This window comes from Pocillopora damicornis, chromosome 4 (genome assembly GCF_964200805.1).
Source record: "Pocillopora damicornis chromosome 4, jaPocDami1.2, whole genome shotgun sequence".
In the NCBI taxonomy this organism is placed as follows: Eukaryota; Metazoa; Cnidaria; class Anthozoa; order Scleractinia; family Pocilloporidae; genus Pocillopora; species Pocillopora damicornis.
Window position 1 is genome coordinate 623074 of NC_142673.1, and position 21057 is coordinate 644130.

The 21057-nt window shown below is 36.5% G+C and overlaps 1 protein-coding gene and 1 long non-coding RNA gene across 25 annotated transcripts in view; one reads left to right on the plus strand and one right to left on the minus strand.

The window, feature by feature from the left end:
- Positions 1 to 517: 517 nt before the first annotated feature.
- The window catches only part of LOC113672767 (myocyte-specific enhancer factor 2A), a 28066-nt gene continuing 7526 nt past the window's right edge, over positions 518 to 21057 (minus strand). For 2 of the 24 annotated variants that reach the window (XM_089203089.1, XM_089203090.1), the window contains exons 2-11: positions 19869 to 19970; positions 12367 to 12429; positions 11325 to 11490; positions 8748 to 8951; positions 8415 to 8468; positions 7855 to 7944; positions 6998 to 7211; positions 3724 to 3956; positions 2834 to 3174; positions 518 to 2200 (exon numbers count right to left, since the gene is read on the minus strand). In XM_089203089.1, coding sequence (XP_089059215.1) covers positions 1951 to 2200; positions 2834 to 3174; positions 3724 to 3956; positions 6998 to 7211; positions 7855 to 7944; positions 8415 to 8468; positions 8748 to 8951; positions 11325 to 11378 — 1440 coding nt within the window. In that variant the 5' untranslated portion in view covers positions 11379 to 11490; positions 12367 to 12429; positions 19869 to 19970 and the 3' untranslated portion in view covers positions 518 to 1950. The other 22 variants (XM_027189106.2, XM_089203086.1, XM_089203091.1 and 19 more) reach the window with 21 other exon arrangements.
- On the plus strand, positions 14976 to 16747 carry LOC149046364 (uncharacterized). The gene is made up of 2 exons (XR_016185668.1): positions 14976 to 15108; positions 15314 to 16747. It is a non-coding gene; the product is annotated as an uncharacterized LOC149046364 (long non-coding RNA).

Genomic DNA, 21057 nt, shown 5'->3' on the forward strand with positions numbered 1-21057 from the left:
AACTAAAAGCAAACAAATCTAACGCCAGGGTCCCGCCCGACTTTGCGCACCTGAGAGACTCACCCCCCTTCATGTTCCAGGGACGACCTCCAGATTTCTATCGGTGGTTGACGAGGGTAAAAAACTGGATTTATCTAACAAAGCCGATTGGAATCACTCGTGCTCTAATTCAAATATAACTATTCTGTGCGATTCTAAATGTAGTTTTTCTTTTTCTTAAAAGAAAACCCGTTTTTTCCCTTCCTACGATCTATCAGGAATTTGGGCGAAGCTTCACTACATCTCAATCTAAAAGCTACAGTTGCATATCCGATAGCACTCTATCTTAGCATTTGACTGAAAAGGAAAAGTGAGGCCGCAATTTCAAGGAACTGACCTCCCTACAATTAAATCTCTAGATTGAAAGCAGTAAAAAGATCTCAATGTTGACGTCTGCCGTCGCGTCATAGTAGAAAACAAAACAGCACACAAATGTAGAAACAACAGGCGCTTAAGTACAACTTGCCAAAAAAAAAACTTGACCAATCAGACGTTCCCATTTAATTTCTGGCTTCGAGTGCTTCCTTACAGTTAAGATGCAAGACAAGTCCAGTTAAATTTTCTCGCCAGTTTCAGGAATTAAAAATTAAGTAAATATTCACCACCAATTAACTTCACTCTTACAGAGTTTCATTTATCTCTAATATAACTTTACTTAATTGCACACTTAAGAATATATCAATCGCTAATATATAGGGCGCTATAATCTATCCTTAAAAAAAATCCCAGGTTATGTCTCACACATACTTTAAACATGTGAAAATATACCACAATATCTAGATTTCCAGCCAATAGAACCGGAAACTGTCTTAACCAAAATCAGTTTCAAAAGTGCCCTTGGCCCTGCAAAGCGAATTTAGTTACTACATTATAAAACTGCCTTTGGCAAACAACTTGTTTAAATGAAAATACAAAACTACATCGTAGTCAAAATTAACGTTACATTAACTTTTTCGTGCTATGTAAAGCCACGCCGTTCTAGTTGCATGTATCTATTATTACATTTTTCTCAAGGGTTTGAGGGGGGGGGGAGTATGAATTAACTCTATTGAATATATGTTTTTTTAGTAATATTTACACGAAAAAAATCGTAATACCAAATGACAAAAATGTACATATAATCCAAGGCTGCTATAGAAAGACACTTTCACAAGAAAAAAGAGGTTCCTCATTTTACACTCCTACATTGTCGACAAAATAATAAAATCGCTTTGATACCTTTCGATAATTATCAGAAACGAAACAGCCAAATGAATACCATAAAGTACAGCAAAATACTCAAATGTTATCAATTAATCAGTTGTAGGGTGTACTTGCAATAAATACCAATTTTGATGTCGGGTTTTAAGCCTTCGTACAACTACATCTCTAATAAAAACTCCGTAGCTTATTTGACGATACACCTGATTTTACTTTTTTCTCTTACTCAGTAACTAGTGCAGTATTGAAGTTGAGCTGAAAAAGTCCTAAGTCCTAGATCCTACGGTACGCAGGCAACTTCGCTTATCTTCATGACAGCTGAGGTTGCACTTTCAAGAATGCAATTTAACAATATTTTGGGCAGAGGTCATGGGGCGACACCTCATGAAATGACAAACATGGGCCATACGCTGTTCTGCACTAGCTAATATTTTCACACGCGTCTTCACTTTTCCCCCCCTCAGGAAATAATTACAATTTTCTATGCTCTCTAAGGGTCAGGTCCTGCCTATTTTACCAAATCGATTATAAAATAGTAAAAAGGAAGCTTGGAAAAAAAAAAAGCTTCCAGTAAAATATAATATTGATAACAGCCTTGGTAAAGACATGATGCCTGCATCACATTATTAATATTACTTCTTTTTTGCCAAGAAAACACAAATAAACCTAAAATCATCTATTTCCTGTATATAAAATTTTCATCCTGCTTTCTCAACGCCCCCAGCCGTTCGCAGCAGCAGAGATAGTTGGATCCAGGCGTGGGCGCTTGGACCCGGGGTCTTTATCCATGTCACGGTCATCTCTGCCGGCCGCTATCCTCCTCTGTACCTGGTAGGGTGAGGTGGGGGATATTGACGAGCGCGAGTTTGGTGACGCTGTATCCCTGTCCGCGGGCTCAGCCTTGATGTTCACCGCGGACATGCCTTGACCAGGAACAGTTAAGCGATTTCCCAGTAAATTCCTAGGAAACAAAGTTATATTTAGTATTGGATCTTTTCGTTCAATAAAATAAACTTCCAAACTGATTAGACTTTTTGGGACCATGCTTTCAAATTATGCCTCCACCTCAATATAAGTCCTCTTTAATGCCTTGTCTAACCTTTTGGTTAAGGATATCAACCCACCCAACTCTCCCATTTAATTTAACTATTTGACCCTCAGAGTAAATACTGTAGCATCTAATTTCTCCTTGCAATATCAATCATGAATCACACATTAGGGTCACGAGAATAAAGGAAATGATCAGTAACTAGGAAAGCTCTTGTTTGTTCGACAAATAGTCCATTTTACAGTTGCATGCTTGGTTGCCAAGCCTTTGAACTGGAGTGAGGATAAGGGTGACCTTGTTATGATACAAACCTTGCTGCTTTTCAAATGTAATTTACTTTGTTATCATGCTAACTTGATGCTAGTCTCTATCACAACAAGGTCACCTTCAGCCTCACTCTAAATCAAAGGCTTGGCAATTGAGTACACAACTGTAAAATGGCCTATTCTCTTTGTCAGCACCTCAGGAAATGTATGAGAATATGCATATTGATGTTTGGTTGAGAGACCTTTTTGTATCAAATAAGAATTGTAAACAACCCCTTACCCTGCTTGTATCATGTTATTTAGCTGCAGCTGCTGCTGAAGTAAGGCTTGTTGCTGTATCAGAGGCAGGGCAGCAGCGGGAACACCTTGGTACTGTGCTATTTTGTGAGCCAGGGATTCTGTGTTGTTATCCATTGAGAAATCAGCTGGGAACCCAGAGGGCAGAGCTGAAGAAAATGACGGCGGTGCCCCAGCTATGTTAGGTGTGGCCATGGAAAAGATAGGTGTGGAAAGGGAGTGATTGTCACCTGGTGTCTGCATTGGTAAGTTGTTCAATGATATGACTGGGGTGGATAAGGGTTGGTCCTGAGCTGAAGCTACAATGCCATGCCGGTTATGCTGCTGATACAGAAAACACAAAATTAAGGTAAAAACAAATAAAAATGCAAATAAGACTCTACTACAATAAGTATGAAGGTCAACACAACTTAACTTCTTCAAACTGATAATCTACAATAACAATCTAGTATTGGCAACACCAATCAGCAAAACAAGAAAACCTCACTGCTCACAATCACACAATAGCACTACTATAAAGAGTAAGCTTCATAAATCATTTTATCTAAACTAAAGGTTGTTCTTTTTCATCCTTCACTGGTGATGTAAGTAACAATTTTAATTTAATCTTCAATCAACACTGGGATCTACACACACGATGCTTTCAACAAAGAAGATCCTAGCAGTTTGTGGGAAGATTGCCAATTGTCTATGAAGAAAAAATATGGTCTGACTCACCAATAAGCACTCTGTGGCTCAGTTGGTAAAAAAATCCAATTAAAAAAGTTGAAAGTCTACTGGTGATGAGACACTGAGCTTTCCTTCTTCATATTGATGACAAAATTTAATCACAAACACACCTGCACAACTGATTTTTTAGGTCACATCACTTACCATCTGTCCCGCAGCTGAGCTTCTATTAGGGATGCTAATCTTTAACGAAGGCCTGCTGGGATTTGGTGGAGGAGTGACAGCCTGTGGATGTGGCGACACAGAATTTCGTCCACCAGTCACTCCAGAGGAGGGTGTGACAAATGAGCCATCATTGCCCTGAACAGATCCTGGAGTGACACTTCTTCTGTTGTACTCTGCTGCAGCCACCAAATCAGACATGTTCTGTGTATTTCCTGAAGAAAACAAATTAAATTGATTTCCATGAAGCAGATTTTATATTACTATTAGTTTGGGCACAAAACATTTGATTGAAATTGAAAAATTCCTACAAACAGCTCAAAAGGGCTTTTATGCTTCTCAAAACAAATTGTCAAGGTGTTTTAGGATTTTTCTTCTTATCCTGTAAAATTTTGCCTTCGCAGACACTGAGTTGTCAAAGGCTAGCAAAAAAGTTTAAACCACCTTGGCACTTTAATTTTCTCTCTTAGTTAAAATGTCATGTTGACTTCTTGAATTATACGATTCTAGCATCAACAACATTCTAAGAAAAGTGAATATTTAAATTACATTGTCTTCAGCAAACTTTCATCTCTTTTCAATTTATCTTTCTGCTCAAAATTTGAGAGCGACACAAAATTGCGAGTTCTGATGAAAAAAAAAATGGGGATGCCCCTAAGTTATGATCATATTACTAAATGGCTAAATATGAAAAATAAAAAGGAACAGTTATCATTTAATTCAAGTTTAATGATTACAGCAAATACAATGATGATAAATTTTAACATTTAATTTCAAATGCATGCATGCCATAATAATACCATTTTAAACCTCACTTTTAAAATTGTCACATATCTTATGATTTCCATTCATTCACACATTGTGCGTTAAAATTATACATTGAAATAATTACGAGATATTTTAGAACAAATAAATTACACAGTTTTTTCTTTGACATTTTTACACAGTTAACAAAAAATTAGACCTCATGAGAGTATATTAAAATATAGAGTAAGACATGTTAACCATTCCTGAATGAATTTAAGCTACAAAATTGAAACTTTTAAAATTAGTACTTGGAAAATTGAAATAGAAGTTACCATATACCATGAATTGAAACTTTGCCACTAATTGACTTATATATCAACTACATTGCACTTTTATCTTAAGAACTTTCTACAAATTTTTTATTCCTTTTTCTTACTTGTTTATTTCATTTGCCTTTTTTATATTTATCAAGGATTGGATTACTTCTTTACGTTTAAGTATTGGTTATTAATGTAAATTGTAAGAAAGAAACAAAAATTTAACCATCAATTATAAAAGTTTATAATTATGTAAAATGATTGTTTAGATTTTGTTTAGTATCTTAACATTCTCTATTAATTATAACTGATTCCATAATTGATATCAATATGTCAGTTAGATAAGCTAAGAGTAATGACAGGTTTGTACAATATTGGTCTCTCTGAAACTTCTAATAGTACATGTACTTGAAAGATTCACTGCCTATTTCAGTTCCTTAATTGAAAAAACTATAAGTAAATTAAACAAAATTGCCAGTACATATTTTCAAAGTACAAAATGAATGATTTGAAAATCTTCACTGTGGTTGATTAAAAAAAATGGGTTTTAGATGTCACTATTTGAAAAAAAAAATTGTTTAAACTTACAGTAATTGTAGTAAAATATCAAATATCATTGTGGTAAATACATTTACTGACTTATTTCTCAAGCTTATGCAGAATACTGTTACTATCTTGCTATTCACACCGAAATCAGATTGAACAAATTGATTCCTTTTAACTGTAGTGTCAACTTCATGAAAGAAAAAAATTAAGGCATTCTCTACATTACTATGGATTTTGTGATGGATCTGTATATTCTGTGACAAAATTTTTCAAAGAGATAAATTTTGATGGGGGCAACAGCAATGGGTTCACATTTCCTTTTATCAGCTTTGGGAGTTTGATGGGTACAATTGGTCTGAAATGTAAGAACACTCTGATTAGTTCAATCATTTTGTAAATATTCACATAAGTTTCAAATGCAAGAGATGATCTTCAGATAAGAAAAATTTGACACCTTCACAGTCAGTAGCAATCAGTTTTCTTTTGAATATATAAAAAAATATATTTCTGTCTTTATAAATTCAGTTTGGGAAACAACTATGGACATGACAAATTTCTCAATAAGTCTAGACTCTGGGCTTCAGAAATTATAAAAAATTGAAAAAAAATATCCATGCCTACCTGCTCAAGATACTAAAATTCACAAACTGACTTCAGGATGATGATGAAGCCATTTAATTGCTAACAAGATGTACTATGTATCGCTCATAACTGATATTCAAGAAAAAAGACTGCTCCATCATCACTGTTTAGTTTAGGCACTTCCTATTTCACTAATACTGCCATGTCAGATTTACTTTACACACACTATCAAATGCATATTTTTCACACAATGCAAGGTAGCTCAAGCTCTTGGCACTCTTCTTTTTCAAATGCTTATCTTTGAGGACATACCTGGCAGCTCTCCTATTTTCTATCTCCTAAAGAAATATTCAGTTTTCCACTTTACATTTTATTCCAGAAATACATGTGTTTCATGTGTGCTTTGAATTTTTCAGGTTTATTAATCTGGTCATATTGCTCTGGCTACAGTTTATATATGTTTACAAATGGAAAAAAACCCCTTATTGAGATACAATCATAAAGAAGATATAATAGAGGTAACATTTCAGTTCTGTTCTGCAGTACTGCAGGTTGTGACTGTTCTCATGTAAGAAAAATCTTGGAAACTAAATTTGCAGCAATGGTCACTAAATTTGCAAACTGTGTTCAACAGTCTTGTACCAAGCTATTTTATGTTCTTACATGTACTTAGAATTTGAAGTCCTTTGATATTACATACGATTATTCAGACTTTATATACATATATATATATATACACTTTTTTTTTTTTTTTGAGGTTAAAATTTTATGGCTGGTGACCATTTATGATTTTAAGTAGTCGACTAGTGACTGATTAGCACTAAGCCAGGGTTAAGTTTTACACCAATTTTCCTTATTTCTTTGTTCAAAAGCCTTTTCCAGGTAATTTTCTCAATTATTTTTTACAGCATCCAATAATCAAATTCCAGACAAAAAGGAAAATACCCCATTTTCACTTTGAAATCACATTTCACACTTATCCTGAATTATCTTAAACCAGCTTTGAACAACCCAGCCTTGTTCTATAAAGAATTAAAAAAAATTATTTCATAAAGCTTAAGTACCTGATATAGCAGCAGCAGCAGAAGCATTCCCCCGCGGGAAGTTTCCATTCATGTGTTCAGGATTGATTCGGCCACTAGAGCTCACCGGAAGACCAGAACTCATTCCAGGTGCATCAGCACTACTAGGCCTGCTGCCATAACTATCTTCTGAGCCATTGTTGGAGGACACTGGGATAGAGACAGGCAACTGATGATAACCATCATCAGACTGATGCTGAAAAATTGAAGCAATTGATTGTTAATCAACAATGATTAACATATATTATCAAATAACTTGCTCAACATTTTCATCAAAAACATCCTATGTCAATCCCTTAATGACAGAAGTAAAAGATAGTAACAGCTGGGACAAAAAATGCTACACAGCCCTGCATAAGGCCTTTCAAGAAGAAAGCAGAAAGATCACAGGATGAGGGGGAAAGAGCATCAGTCATGTAGTAAAATGCTTACAGGCTGAGAAAGATCAGGCTAGACATGGTTGGAAAATGGTTAAACTCCGTCATGACTAACAGGGTAACTGCATGATGTAAAGCAAGACCTTTGCCTATTCAGCACATCCAGTTGTATAATAACATCCACAAGGTAAAACATGACCAATTGGGTTAAAAAAAAAAAAAATTTAAAAAAAAGTTAGTGGTATTACCACTCAACCTTTTCAGTGATTTGATCATGTTCAAAATATTACGCCTCATTCTGATAACAATTCTCATAACCTAACTTTACGTTAACATGTACAGACAATTATTTTCATTAGTTACATGTCACCCAATCATTGTCAGTCCTCACTTGCTAATCAAAATTTTCATAAAGACATCTCAACAAAAGGAGAAAAAAATAAAAATTCTTGTTAAACTTACTGGCTGTAGAAGATTCTTTTTCATCATCTGATCAAATTCTTGATTAATTTTGTTGTACTTTTCTTCTGTTCTTGGGGTCAACACAAATTGCTGTAAAACAAAAAAGGACAAAGGATCTCAAGTCATACCAAAATACAGAAACTGCAACCTGAATTCCTTCCGTCTGTCTATTCAGTTTAATAAAATACACATACTGTAATTAATAAGTTTCCATTGGCAATACAATTGAACTACAAAAAAAAATCATCCTCTGTGGCAAGAAACTAAGAAATTAGAAAATAGTTAATTTGCAAAATACAATATTTTTAAAAATGTAATGAGGTAATTCTTCATGGGAGCCTAATGCAGCTGAAATGGTCAATATGATGTGTTCAATGACACATTGTTTGCACAATTTGTGTTAAATTAAATGGTCATCTTCCATTAGTGAGGCATCAAGAAAGGAAATGAACTATACACAAAAAACAGGACAAAAATACAATTGCACATTACTGTATTCAACATGCAAGCAACTTCGATGCACACATTTGCTTGATATTTTTTAAAAGACCTTAACCCACCTTATCTGTGTCGTCAGGGGATGGCAAAGCCTTATTCTCCTTCTTTGAAATTGTCTTTGAATGGAACAAGAAAAAAAAACACAACAATTTTAACATTTAAATTCATATAATGAAATTTAAATTTCTATTGACTTATTCCATCAGAAAACAAACAAGAATGCAAAATACTAATCCATGGCCGATAAAATGATATTGAAAAATTTCACTCCTGGTAGACTTTTCCCACTAATTCCTTTTTGATTCCTGCCGTTGCTCTTTTGTTGTATTCACTTGCCAGGGGAAGTAAGCTCTACATGAAGAACAAAAATTCCTGCTCAACATCCATTACTTTACCTCAACAATATCTGTGTTTGTCCTGCTCTCATGTGGTTCATTGTATTCTGTATATTTTAGGAGGATCTTGTCCATGTCTGTGCTAGCGTACTGGAACAATTTGTTCCCAGAGTTGAAGATGATGAGAGCAATCTCGCAGTCACACAAAATGCTCAGTTCATAAGCTTTCTTCATCAAACCAAACTTTCGTTTTGTGAAAGTAACCTAGCCAGGTGGGAAAGATAAGAGTTAGATTTTTTCCCCCTTGACAAGCTTATATCACTAGCACATTTACTTTTAATTTTTGCCTTATGTGCCTCTTAAATACATGTAGATTATTTCCTAATAACAAAATTGACAGAAAAAAATTCACACAAAAGAACAATTTGCAATTTCCAGGCAAAACTTGAAGATGTTTAAAGAACTGCTTCCAACACAGGAAGTTGTATCAAAAGCAAGGGAAGCCACAATATTAGAAAAAGTTATTAATAAGAGGGAGCCAAAACAAAAGCACAGATTTCACACAAAGTAAGATGAGGCAATTATTTTATTTCTGCTCTTCAGAATAATTGTAGACCACTGCTTCTGTAGGCTATTATTAGGCATCTATTGAAACACAATATATTAAATCTTATCCCTTGACCTGTCAACACCCTAGCTCAGAGCTTCATGTATGTCTGACAGCAATAGCTAGCATGGCATGTGGAATTCACAAGCTGACATTTCATAAGCATCCAGGTTACTTCGTCTTTAGGTCAAGTATTGCTCCTATGCATGCTAAAATGTCTTTCTGGTGTTAAATTATGGTTCAAGTTTTTTCTCTATTTTTTTTTATTGAGTTACCCAGTTTTTCCCCTATAACAGATGTGAATATTTATCATTCTTTTTTTTCTGTTGAATTCAAATTTTTTAATGATTGAAACTGGGTTTAACAAAAAATGCTAAATATTTTTAAGGGGTATTGAAAGAGACACCTTCATGAAAACCAATCCTGTACATTCCTCTGTCCATGACAAGCAGATTTCTTCCAATTTAAGATTCCAAACATAGTTATCTGGGTGATACACAGTGCACTTGAATGACTCACTTTTGTCTCAAAAAATATACACTAACTCTTCAATATAAGCAGCAACATCACATTATAAAATTGCCCCAAGGACAAATGCAGCAATTAATCAGATGAAAATGTCAAAAAGGCATAAATACAAGGACTTTGAAATTCAAATGTCTTTTATATTTGAGGCAATTGCAGATGGAACTGATAACTTTCTCTCTTACTCATTATGACCAAAAAATTTACTGAAACTTCAATTTTCCACAAGCAGAAAAAAAAGAGACAGATGGTTACATAACAATACTATAGGTAGACAAGTCACACTGCTTCAACTTGTGTTTTTTTCAAAGAATGCACCCTCTTCCTTTCTTTCTCAGCAGGTGTTGAGACATGGCTATTTAAGGAATGTTTCTAGAAAGCCCTAGACACAATGCCCTCAGGAAAGATAAAGCTATCCATTGACAACAACTCATTTAAATGAAGGCAACGAAAATTACGCGGATATCTATGTTCTCGCTTTACAAACCAAAAAAAAAAAAAGGAAAACAGATCAGAAGTCGTGAGAAAATTGCATATGTACGAAACGAGTTGACAAGGGATCAAATGTATTGAGAAACCCTGAAAAGATTATCTTTAGGTCAAGGATGGCACATGTAGCTGGATGTCTGGACTGCTGTGGAATTTTATCCGTGTTTCACGGTTGATGGAAGTCAAAATTTATATCAGTTATTTTGTTCAGAGGCCAATGGATAAGCAATGTAGAAAGGAAACGGTGAAAAGCGCCCAAAACAATTGTTTCAACGAATGTACAACTGCACACGATAGATTTATTCAAACGTCTCTAAAATGTACGACTTTTGTCAACAAAAACGCATGGAGGTAAACGTTACTGATAAATGCTAATAGTGTGTTTAAAATGATCTCCAAGAAATTAGAAAGACAAACAAAGAGCCAAAAATATCTCACAACACGCGAACCCTTGGCTTTGACTGTACACCTAATTAAGATTCATCCATATCAAACCTTGGTTGATGATAACAGTCCCGAGCAACGAAAAAACCGAAATTCGATCAAGATCTTGCTCTGACATATCGATTTTTTCATCAAAATGTGTAGCATCGTTCAGGCTGATTGTGAGTAAAAAAATATCCATCTCTATTTGTTCCACTGGCCGAGATCTGCGTTTTGCAGGTACCCGGAATTTTGTCGTAAACTATTTGCTCAAGACTTCGCACATCACTGCCTATCGCAGCAGTCTCTTCATTACTGCGAAAACTTTGACTTCGATGCCATTAATCTTCCACTAACAAAACACCACACGACATTTCCTTAAACTAACCCAATTGACCCACGAAAGCTAAAAATATCGGCCCATAATGAAATTTTAACCCCAAACCGCTCTTTCTATTTTGGACCTCGGAGTGCAATATTTAGCATCTCTAAGCCGCCCGCGCGGACTAAAAAAGCCACAAACTTGCTATTTGTGTCTGGAGTAATAAAAAAAAGTGCGCTTTGGGTGAATAAGTACCATATTTGCTTGTTACCTGACGATTTCTCTCGTCACCGATTCTTGAAATCTGGATCTTCTTTCTTCCCATCTTGTGTTTTGCTTTCTTCGGGCTGTCGGTAATTTCTAGTTTTGAAGGGGGGCTCCTTGCCAGAGTTGAACTACAGTGAGTCCGATCGTTTGAGGCGTCGAGCGCGGTTGATCTGTAGAAATGAACAGATTGAAACAACAAAGTGAGTTCATTAAATGATTAACAAGTACCAGCTAGAAGTCTCGCCACTGTCGACAAAGTCTGCTAAGTTATCAACCACGTTTTCTCAAGATTTTTAACTCGTACAATTTGCGGTTCGTAATGATGGCGGAGTTCGATCTTCGTTCTCGTCCGTAAATTGCACTTCAAGATGATCTTAGAGAGAAAGGGCACTTCTTCCTCCGCTTTCGAAGCGATCTTTCATTGCGTGAAATGATGTCATGCCGTTTACAATCAGTGATTTTCGCCGGGGATCTTAGCGCGAATGATCTCACTCAGGAAGCATTCCTCACGATACTTCCACGCTGCGAACACGGAACAGACTACTGTATTCGAAAGCAGTGAGGTTCTCGTCGAAAGCCACGTCCTTCTCTTCACAGAACTCGAAAACTAAGGCCGGAAACGTTGCTCAATTTGTGTTATCTTGAACTATGTCCAACGATCGAGGTCCGCTCGCGTTGAAACTGGACTTTGTTTATGTAAAGCAGACGATCTTACAGCACCATCTACGCCATCTTACTTCACTTCGCCAAAAATATTTTACACTGGATTTAGGTTGGCAAGATTGGAGATAAAATGGCTCGACTAAACAAAAGATAACAGCAACTAAGTTCAATCGACAGATAAATTTAGCCGTATGTGTTCGATGAGTCCAGTTCCCGCGAAACTTACACGATACAACTACCTTCGAGGAATAAACAACCACGCACTGTTATCGCCGCGCGCACATGATTTGAAAATTCGTTTAAGTGGAATGGACGACACCAATTTTCCACCAACAGTATCGAACGTTTTATCTTCTTTAGAATGTAGTCGCAACATAACCTACCAAAGACTGCAGCTGAAGATGGCGAGGAAAATTTTCGGTATATATATCTTTGCCTGTTGGGACCTGAAACCACGAGCGACATTCGATTCGAATCAGTTGGGCTTGCAAGATAACATCAACCTTCTTATTTCTGCCGTTAAACTAAGCAACAATTACAAGCAAGCATCGATCGAAGAAAATGAAAGATGCTACAAGTAGATCGATGTAGCAAAACATCAGGGAAAACTATAAATCTCCTGACGATAGAAAATTCGCAGTTACCGATTAGACATGGCGTAAGCGAAGTCGTAGATTTCCATGCATCAAATAGTGACAAGATACCATTAATTTTACCTAATTCATTGATAGATTGTGGCAGACCAGGGACTGAAACTTCGAACAAACGACAGTGTAACTAGCAACAGTCACTGCTCTGCACAGGATTGCATCAACTGCAAGCGAAAGGCTACGTAATTATCAGCCCTCCAATAAGTCAAAACAAGAATTTGATGCCCTCTAAACGACCATTAAAAACTAAGGGTGAATGGAATAACCTTTCGGAATCGTAAGGCTATTTCTTTGGCTGTTTATACCTCACTGTAGACGGAAATAAAAATTCAAAGATCTATTTTTACCCACCAGTAGATACGCCTTTTCACAACAGCTGCTCTGACAATGTGTATACGATTTGATCTATTTGTGGAACAACCTCGAGTGAGAAAAGTGCTTCGGGAATTTGCATTTTGGGAGGGACATGATGTCACAGTGATGTCATTGCACCTTAGAGAGAATTTGCCGTGTGATCTAACGCATCAACCAACAGCAGAATGCTTCCCAAAGCCTAGTCTTGCAACGATATTTCTCTTTCAAAATTTATAAACAAAGACTTAAGAGATTGAAATAGCGATGCGTGGGTTAAAACGGAACAAAGAGTCTTATTTTTAAAAACTATCAGAAAAAATTTACAGTTAAGAAACATGAGCGCCAAAATGTAACCGTAGACTCGCCTACCCAAATGGGCACACAGCTGACACTTAATTGTTTATCGGGTCACGATTAGAATATTTGGGAAACAACAGACAAATGTTAACATCAAGCTAATTTCTTACCTGAAAAAATGTGACGAATTTTTGTAAAATAGTGCTTCAGACACCTCGAAATGTCAGAGAAAACTTAACAGCAAGCTGCGCGGTCAAGGATAAAATTCTCCCAGTTCTAATGTTTGGTTACTATAGTTGTCGCTGACGTCATTCTAAAGCTTCCTGTTTTCTTTCCCTTTCCAATTTACATGCGGAACAAAAATCACTTTTTTCCCCAGAAATCGAAGAAGAATGCTTTGCTAATGGGCTCGGCTTCCGTACATTTTAAAGTTCCAATTTGTTAGTGCCACGGTAAAAGGAAAAATTCCCAGAAAGGTTATTAAAAAATAAAACAAAATCGAAATATTTCGCTCTGGTAACCGGAAGAACACGAGTAAGGTTGTCATTCCTTGTAACTTTCGAACTCAAAGCCATTTAATTCTTCCCCTTTCCTCCTTTTCGAAACGCAGGCAAAACCGTCAAATCTATGTTCAGATCTGTCAATAGCATTTCAGTTTCTCCTGCGATCAGTGATTGATTTTCTTTCCGCCTCTTGCATTTGCCTTCCAAATTTTTTGTCAAATCTTCCGTTGCAATGGGGAAAAAACCTCAACGTGAATTTCAAATGAAACCACCGGCATTTACATAAAATTTCATTTTCTTTCGCAAACCGCCGACATCGTCAGCAGACAGCAACAGTCACGTTCCCAAATTGAAGTTTGTTTCAACCAAACAAAATAATTTTCTGAGGATTTTTCGATTTGAAAAGGTTTATTCAGCTGATGTGCTATTTTAAAATATTTTGTGGTTTTCTATCAGAAAATAAGAAAATTTTCGATATTCCTCAGACTTGCGATCTCTAAATGTAATTTGCCTGACTCGGGTCTGGCTGTTGACGCAGCTTTTGGATCACGTGATTTTGTCAATCAAAAAGAGCATTTCATGCTGACGGCAATTCTCTAATATTTAGAGAGGAATCATTTTTTACTTAGAGGTGCCAAAACTAGGTTCCATGGTTTAAAAAAATCACCTCTTCATTTCAAAGATGTTCCACGTCTATGTCCGTAATCATTTTTTCTCTGAAGGGATCGAAAAACGGCCTTTGGAATATCATATCAGTCGGTTGTTTCAAATTGTTCCATAATGTTTATATCTTATTATGTTACTATTTAGTATTTTAATGTTTATTGGCGGCTGATTCAATTTCAGGGGAGACAAGAACTCAGTAATCTACGCTCGGAGGAGTTTGTGGAAGATTTAATTTAGTATCGACTGGGAAATTTTGAATCACATTTGTGGGTGAAATTTGCCATCATTACACTGTAAAAACACCAATTTTTGCATACGCATGTAGGCAAAAGGAAGCCGATCCAAGCTATAGCGTCTCATTTGTCATTTCGCTGCTAAAACTACGGTAATCTTCAGCACGTATAAGATCTTATGAATTATGATCTGGTATGACATCCGGAATCTTCTGATCAGCGCCTCTGAAAGCGCAGTTTCAGAGGCCCTACAAGCAGACTGAATTCCTGTGACCAATAATAAGCTTTAAATAATTCAATGCGTCGTTGTACGAGCTGTCGAACAGCATGTGTGCCTGATTAGTGTTTTTCTTGCGTCTGAAACTTAAGTTTGAACCTTGAGCGCTCTCAGTCGGGAGTCGATTTAGTAAAATGGATCAATGGTAAGAGTAAACTATTTCATCATTTAAATACTGTCTAACTCTGAGACAAGTGAAAGCTTACGATGAATGAACTTTTGAGATCATGCTCCTTCGTTTTTCTCCTCGACGCAACAGGTGTCTTTTTTATGAAATATGCTGGTTGCATTAATCCGACTACAAGGCTGACAGCCTGGGTAAAGATCTTTACTTGTCTTTTTCGTATCAGTAGGAACACTGCATTCTTCAGCACAGTCGAGATTCAATAAAGTTGGCTGCAAGATGCTCGACCGATGGCTCAGTTCAAATACATTACGTTTCTAATTATCTGTGGCTACACAATCCATGACCAACGGAAAATGTAAGAAATGTAATAATAGCTTCGCCGTTGGATCGAAAGTACTACTAGGGGACCTTTAGTAGTTAGGAAGGCAAAGTCAAGGAAGACGACGACTTAAAAACTGAATACATATGTTAATTCGAATTTTCCCGAATGACTGGATGTGCTTACCATCTCTTATGACGCCGCAAGTTAACCTCAGCATAACGTATGAGAGCGGCGTTGAGTTCCCAATGGAAACTTAAATAATCTGCCGTCGGGCTTTCCTTTCTCGGACCACGCAAATGCTGAAGATTCCACGTTTTTATTTTGCAGAGGACGGCTAAGAAATGTACACAATTTTAAAATGCACGTGCTGAGCTATTGTTCTGCTCATTAGATCTTTTGCTTTGCCACGTCCTCGTTGCCGTCGCTGTCGTGGTTTGCTAAAGGTCAAGGAGGAACACAGGAATCCCTCCACAGTCTAGCTGATACAAAAGAAGATGAATCCGAATAATGCCAAACTACAATGCATCCTGACTGTTACAGAAATCGGTTAAGCAATGTTGCGCATTCACAAAACGCAAGATTCTGCTTCCTTCAGAAGAAAACGGTTACCCATTGCAAGGGTATGTAAATAGGGCGAGGCTGTTTTGAAATCGCGCATCAGCTGATATTCGCCGAGAGGGTGTGCCCTTGATTTCGTTCACAAGTACGTCAACCAGCACAGCAAATAAACAAGCGACATTTATTTTCAAAACTTTTATCTGTCAGTTAAGAAGGCCATGAACTGTGTAAAGAAATGGGAAGAGAATCAGCCTGATACGGGTCAAAGAACGCACAGTCTAAGAGCTTTCTCGGTAGCTGTAGATTGACATTAAACTAATCTGCGATACGCTTTCAAAAATAGCTTAAAATATACTTCAGGTAGCAACGGGCTAAATTTAGATTTCAACCAAGATGTGCTCAAAATTTTATTATCACTTTTAAAACACAACAAAAAGGTTCGGGGGGATTCGAAACTTAAATAAGAAAACTTCTCCCGAGATGAAGTGTTTCTAAGCATTTATATTTCACATAAGTGTCGGGCAAGGTAAACAACGAAGACGCTCTGATTCGTCTTATACCTTTGCCATCGTTTTTGGGCTGAAAGAAAACCAGAGCGAGAGAATTTCTCATCACAGACTTCGGATAAGGTTGTATTTACTACCGAAAATATTCCATGAGAGTTTGTATTCGGAAAAGACATGTTCCCAAGATGACGATCAACTCAAAATGTAACAATGCTGTTTGCTTCAGAAGATGCACCACTGGAAGAAGATGAAATATACTCTGCATATACTCAGAGGCTCTGACTCACAGCTTTCGAGTAAAACTTGAAGTATAACCTTTAAAAGCTTTTATTTCAATGGGCTTTTTTTTTATTAGATTTAAAAAAGAGCTAACGCGACATTTTCATTGACAAAGCTGAAACAGAAAATGTCGTCAACTGCTTATCAAGCAGACAAGTAGTTCCTGCGATTAAGAGGGGGGAGCTTCGTCTTTCGCAGACACAAGAACCGCAAATTGTCTAGGTGCTCGTGTTGAAATCAATTACTGCTAACGAATTAAACCACAAATTCAAACCCTGAATGAGTTTACGAAGAGCTGCCATGTTTGGATGATCACACTTCAGAAGTTTGATATATTATGGAGGCCACAGCCATCAAGGTTGTAATAGGAGTAAATAACCCGTGAGTCGTAAATTCATCACAGTGAGCTATTCAAGAGTAATTCCTCTCACCTGAAAATCATGTGAATCGTCACGCCTTCAGTCAGTAAATTTCATCATCATGCGAAACTAATGACGGCGTTGAGACAAATTTGTGGTGTGTAATCAGTCAATTTTGGCGATTTCATGGGCGAATGCCAGAAAAATAATTTTATATCTTTTTTCAAGTCCCATATACCGGCAAACTCCGTCGCAAACTGGTATAAAACTATATATATAACCTGAAAGTTCTCTCAGATAAAATTCAAGTTAAATCACTTCTCAAATTTATGGATTGAGTCAACAACCTGGAACGCCAGAGAGATGGGCTACGTAGGAGCTACATTACAACAACTTCCAAATTCTAGCAATGAAGCTCTGCTGTACCTGAGAATGATATGGAATTCTGGGAGATAAGTAAGATTCACGAGACATGAAAAATCGAAGTCGATTTGGTACACTACAGAATACCAAAGGCACATTAACTTAATTTATCACTTGAACCGTCACGGGAGCCTAACCGTGACTGGGCAATTTTTAAGAGCACACAAAGATTGAGTGACTATTTTTAACTTTGATGTATTTTACAATTCATCGTAACATACCAACGTTCATCCAAATCTTTTTAGACTTTTTTTTCAGGGCGGTCCGAGATCAGAGCTTTGAAAGACGGTGTTACCTGCTTTGCAATTCTGAATTATGAAAAGGGGATCAGAGAAAAAAACCAAAAGATTTGTAGTCGAAACAAATACGCTGAATTTTTTCATTAAAAGACGGACGTAATATTATTTAGTAGAAGATGCCGAAATAAATTTTTCGAACATTTTAACTGTCGTGAGAAAGGTAAAAAATGTTCATTAATTGACAAAATATATTTGATAGCATTTCATCACGCAGTTTCTTTAAGTCCATGTAAGAATATCTGTGGTATACGGTCCTAATATCGGTCTAAAAATAGAACAATTGCGCTTTGAAAAGATTGTTTAGACAGTTCTTAGATTTGCGTCATCTCCACTCTCTTAAAGAGTGGATGGGATTAGACAGAAATTAGCCAATTTAAATGGCGACAGTTGTCTTCTACTCCGGACATGGTTTGGTTTTCTTCGAATTGAAGATTACGGTATTAATGCGCTGTACACCTTCCTTTTGTTCCTTCCATTTCCTACTAAGCATTCTAAAATTTTTGAACCAGAAAAAAGTTATATTGGTTGCCGCAATCAATAGTTTTTACTGTAACAGATCGAAGCCTATATTTTTACCACCGCTAAAAATTGCCAAGAGTGGTTGAAACTGACGCTAGGTATTACAGGTTTAGGGACCTGCTGGTCATTGAAACCAACAGAGGTGTATAGATGAGGACTATTAAACATCCACTGGCGGAAAGTGGAAAACAATCTCCATGACATGTGGAAGTGTACAGCGTATATCTATCATGATTTATCAATCAGTATTCAAGAACTTTTCCAACAAAAAATTTGGTCGCTTTCATTGCTGGAAGCCATTTAAAGTAAATTTTTGAACTGAAGACTTGGAAGATGAAAGCTGGAAATTTCCCAGCGCGTGAGATGTAAAGGACACGATTTGTTCCACCATTTAACACTTGGTGAAAATTCCAGGAATGCTTTTGACTTTGATTTATTACTGGTCTATTGAAGGCAGAAAATTTGTTAAGAAAACGTTAGCCTTATCTTCTCTCAATTACCTGTGATATCAGTGAAACCTTTTAATAGTACTGTCACTTTAAAACAAAAAATGTTAGATAGGGCTGGCCTGATTTTTTGACTTTAACTCAAGGGAAACGGGAAACAGCGATTACAGTAAATCTGACTGAATAGGGTTTTAAAGTTACATCAACACTTCTCGGTTGAGTCTTAATTTCGCGCGTTTTTTCTTTCCTCTAAAACTTCAAGTCAAACATACAAATAACACACACATGGACAATATTAAGACCAGTTCCGGTGACGGTTAAATGAGGCCGTATATTGCTTGTGCAGGGGATAATTTATACAAGATAAGCTGAATTAATATGGCTAGTCTCATTAGATGTAACACTAGACACAAGCTGAAGGGCGATTTGATCCTCTAGCAGAGATATGTTTTACAGATTATAGGTGGAAAGAGCTTGAGACAAATCTTGTTATTAATTAAGAGCAGTAAATTAACGGGAATGTAAGTGGAAAAAATCGCGTTCTGAAAATAGCCTTTGGTACTTAAGATATTTTTATGGGCCTATATATAACATGACTGTGCTTTTACAAGTCTCGTTTGTCACGCGACAGGGTAAAGACAAGAAGATAATTTGGAATAGGACTTAATCTTCTGATAAAACCGTTTTCAATTAACAGTTAGAAAACTGTTTTCCAATCAGTAAAAATTGTTATTCTGGTTCTGAATATACATGCCGCGATCACATACCAGTTAAAACAGATAAGATGAAATTTCTACCTCATTTTATGATTCACTATAAAATTTATTTCTACGGCAATTTTTTTGATAAAATAAATAATAGTTTTTGTTAAATGCGAAGAGGAAATTCTATTTTTGCCCTGTTCAATCTCTTCTTACCGCTTTACATACACCCGCAATTTGTAAAATAAACTTGAGCTAATTTTAGATTCGAAACTTTTACTCCGTCCGCATACAAAGATTAAGATAAATTTACGTAGACCGACGTTATTTAAAAATAAACGCAAAATTAAAAAATTGAGGACTTACGGTTTAATCAGAAATAATCCTTTCGAGATTTCGAAGAGGCAGCACTGTGTCTGTGAAGTAATCCGGACTCAGATCGTTGAAGTGAAAGGACAACTTGATGAGCTTCAATGAAGAGGAAATTCGGAGCATAAAAATGTGCTAAGGACACTAATGTCGACCAGTATAGCACTGATGTCACTAAAAAGCCGCTTGACTTTATATAAACGCACTTATGTCAACAAAACAATGGTTGAGTGGCAGCACTTGATGGGCCCATATTTGCATTTGCACGAGACATTTGGTCATTTACAAATGACGCTGACTCATTGGTTGAAATTAAATGATTGGCGGTTGCGGTCAGTTGGTGGCCTACGGGAAGTAACGTCACGACATTCAACGGAAATGGTTTCGTCTGTTAAAACATTCCTCTTGGTCAAAAAACTACCTAAAAAGTCACTCGCTCGAATGAACATCGAATTATATTCAATACTGTAAGTGCCATACTTGGTCAAACGAGTACTGACGATATTGGTGTAAATTTTTCTGACAAATTAAGGTAGCCCCGATCGACATAAAGTTCTGTTTGTCAACACCAGATCAGATAATTCCACTAATGCGCATTTGAGACGCATTTCTGACCGATGAACTCAAGCTAATTCATCACTTCCTGTAAATAAGTAATCAGATCAGAAAAAAATGCCCTAATCTGCGAGGGAGATAAAAATACCTAGGTCTTTATCAATGGTTTTGTGTCCTATTTACTTAGGGTATCAATAAATTTCGAAGTTAAATTCAGCAAAATATCAGGAACGGTTAAAACATTCATTAACAACACAATCATGAATTTAAAAAACCTCCCCTGCAGGCTTTTATATCGTTCACATTCACGGAGAAATTTGTAAGGTATTGCTTGCATAACCGATTACCAGTGATGGACTTTACAGCTAAATTCATCGACGTTTAAAGCAAAAGAGGCATAAACCCTGAAAGGAATATCCTTCAGATCTAATCCTGATTCGTATACGATCTCCCTCTTAGGAGATTAAATCTTACAGTAACATGAACATGTTCCTCTTAGTCCTCTGGCACAATATTACAGGAGAAATTGGTCCTTTAATTAAGGCATATTTTTTTCAAAATTTGTTCATTGTACAAACTCAGTACACGCGCGGTTTCCGTAATTTCTCCACACCAAGACAGTCAAATATAC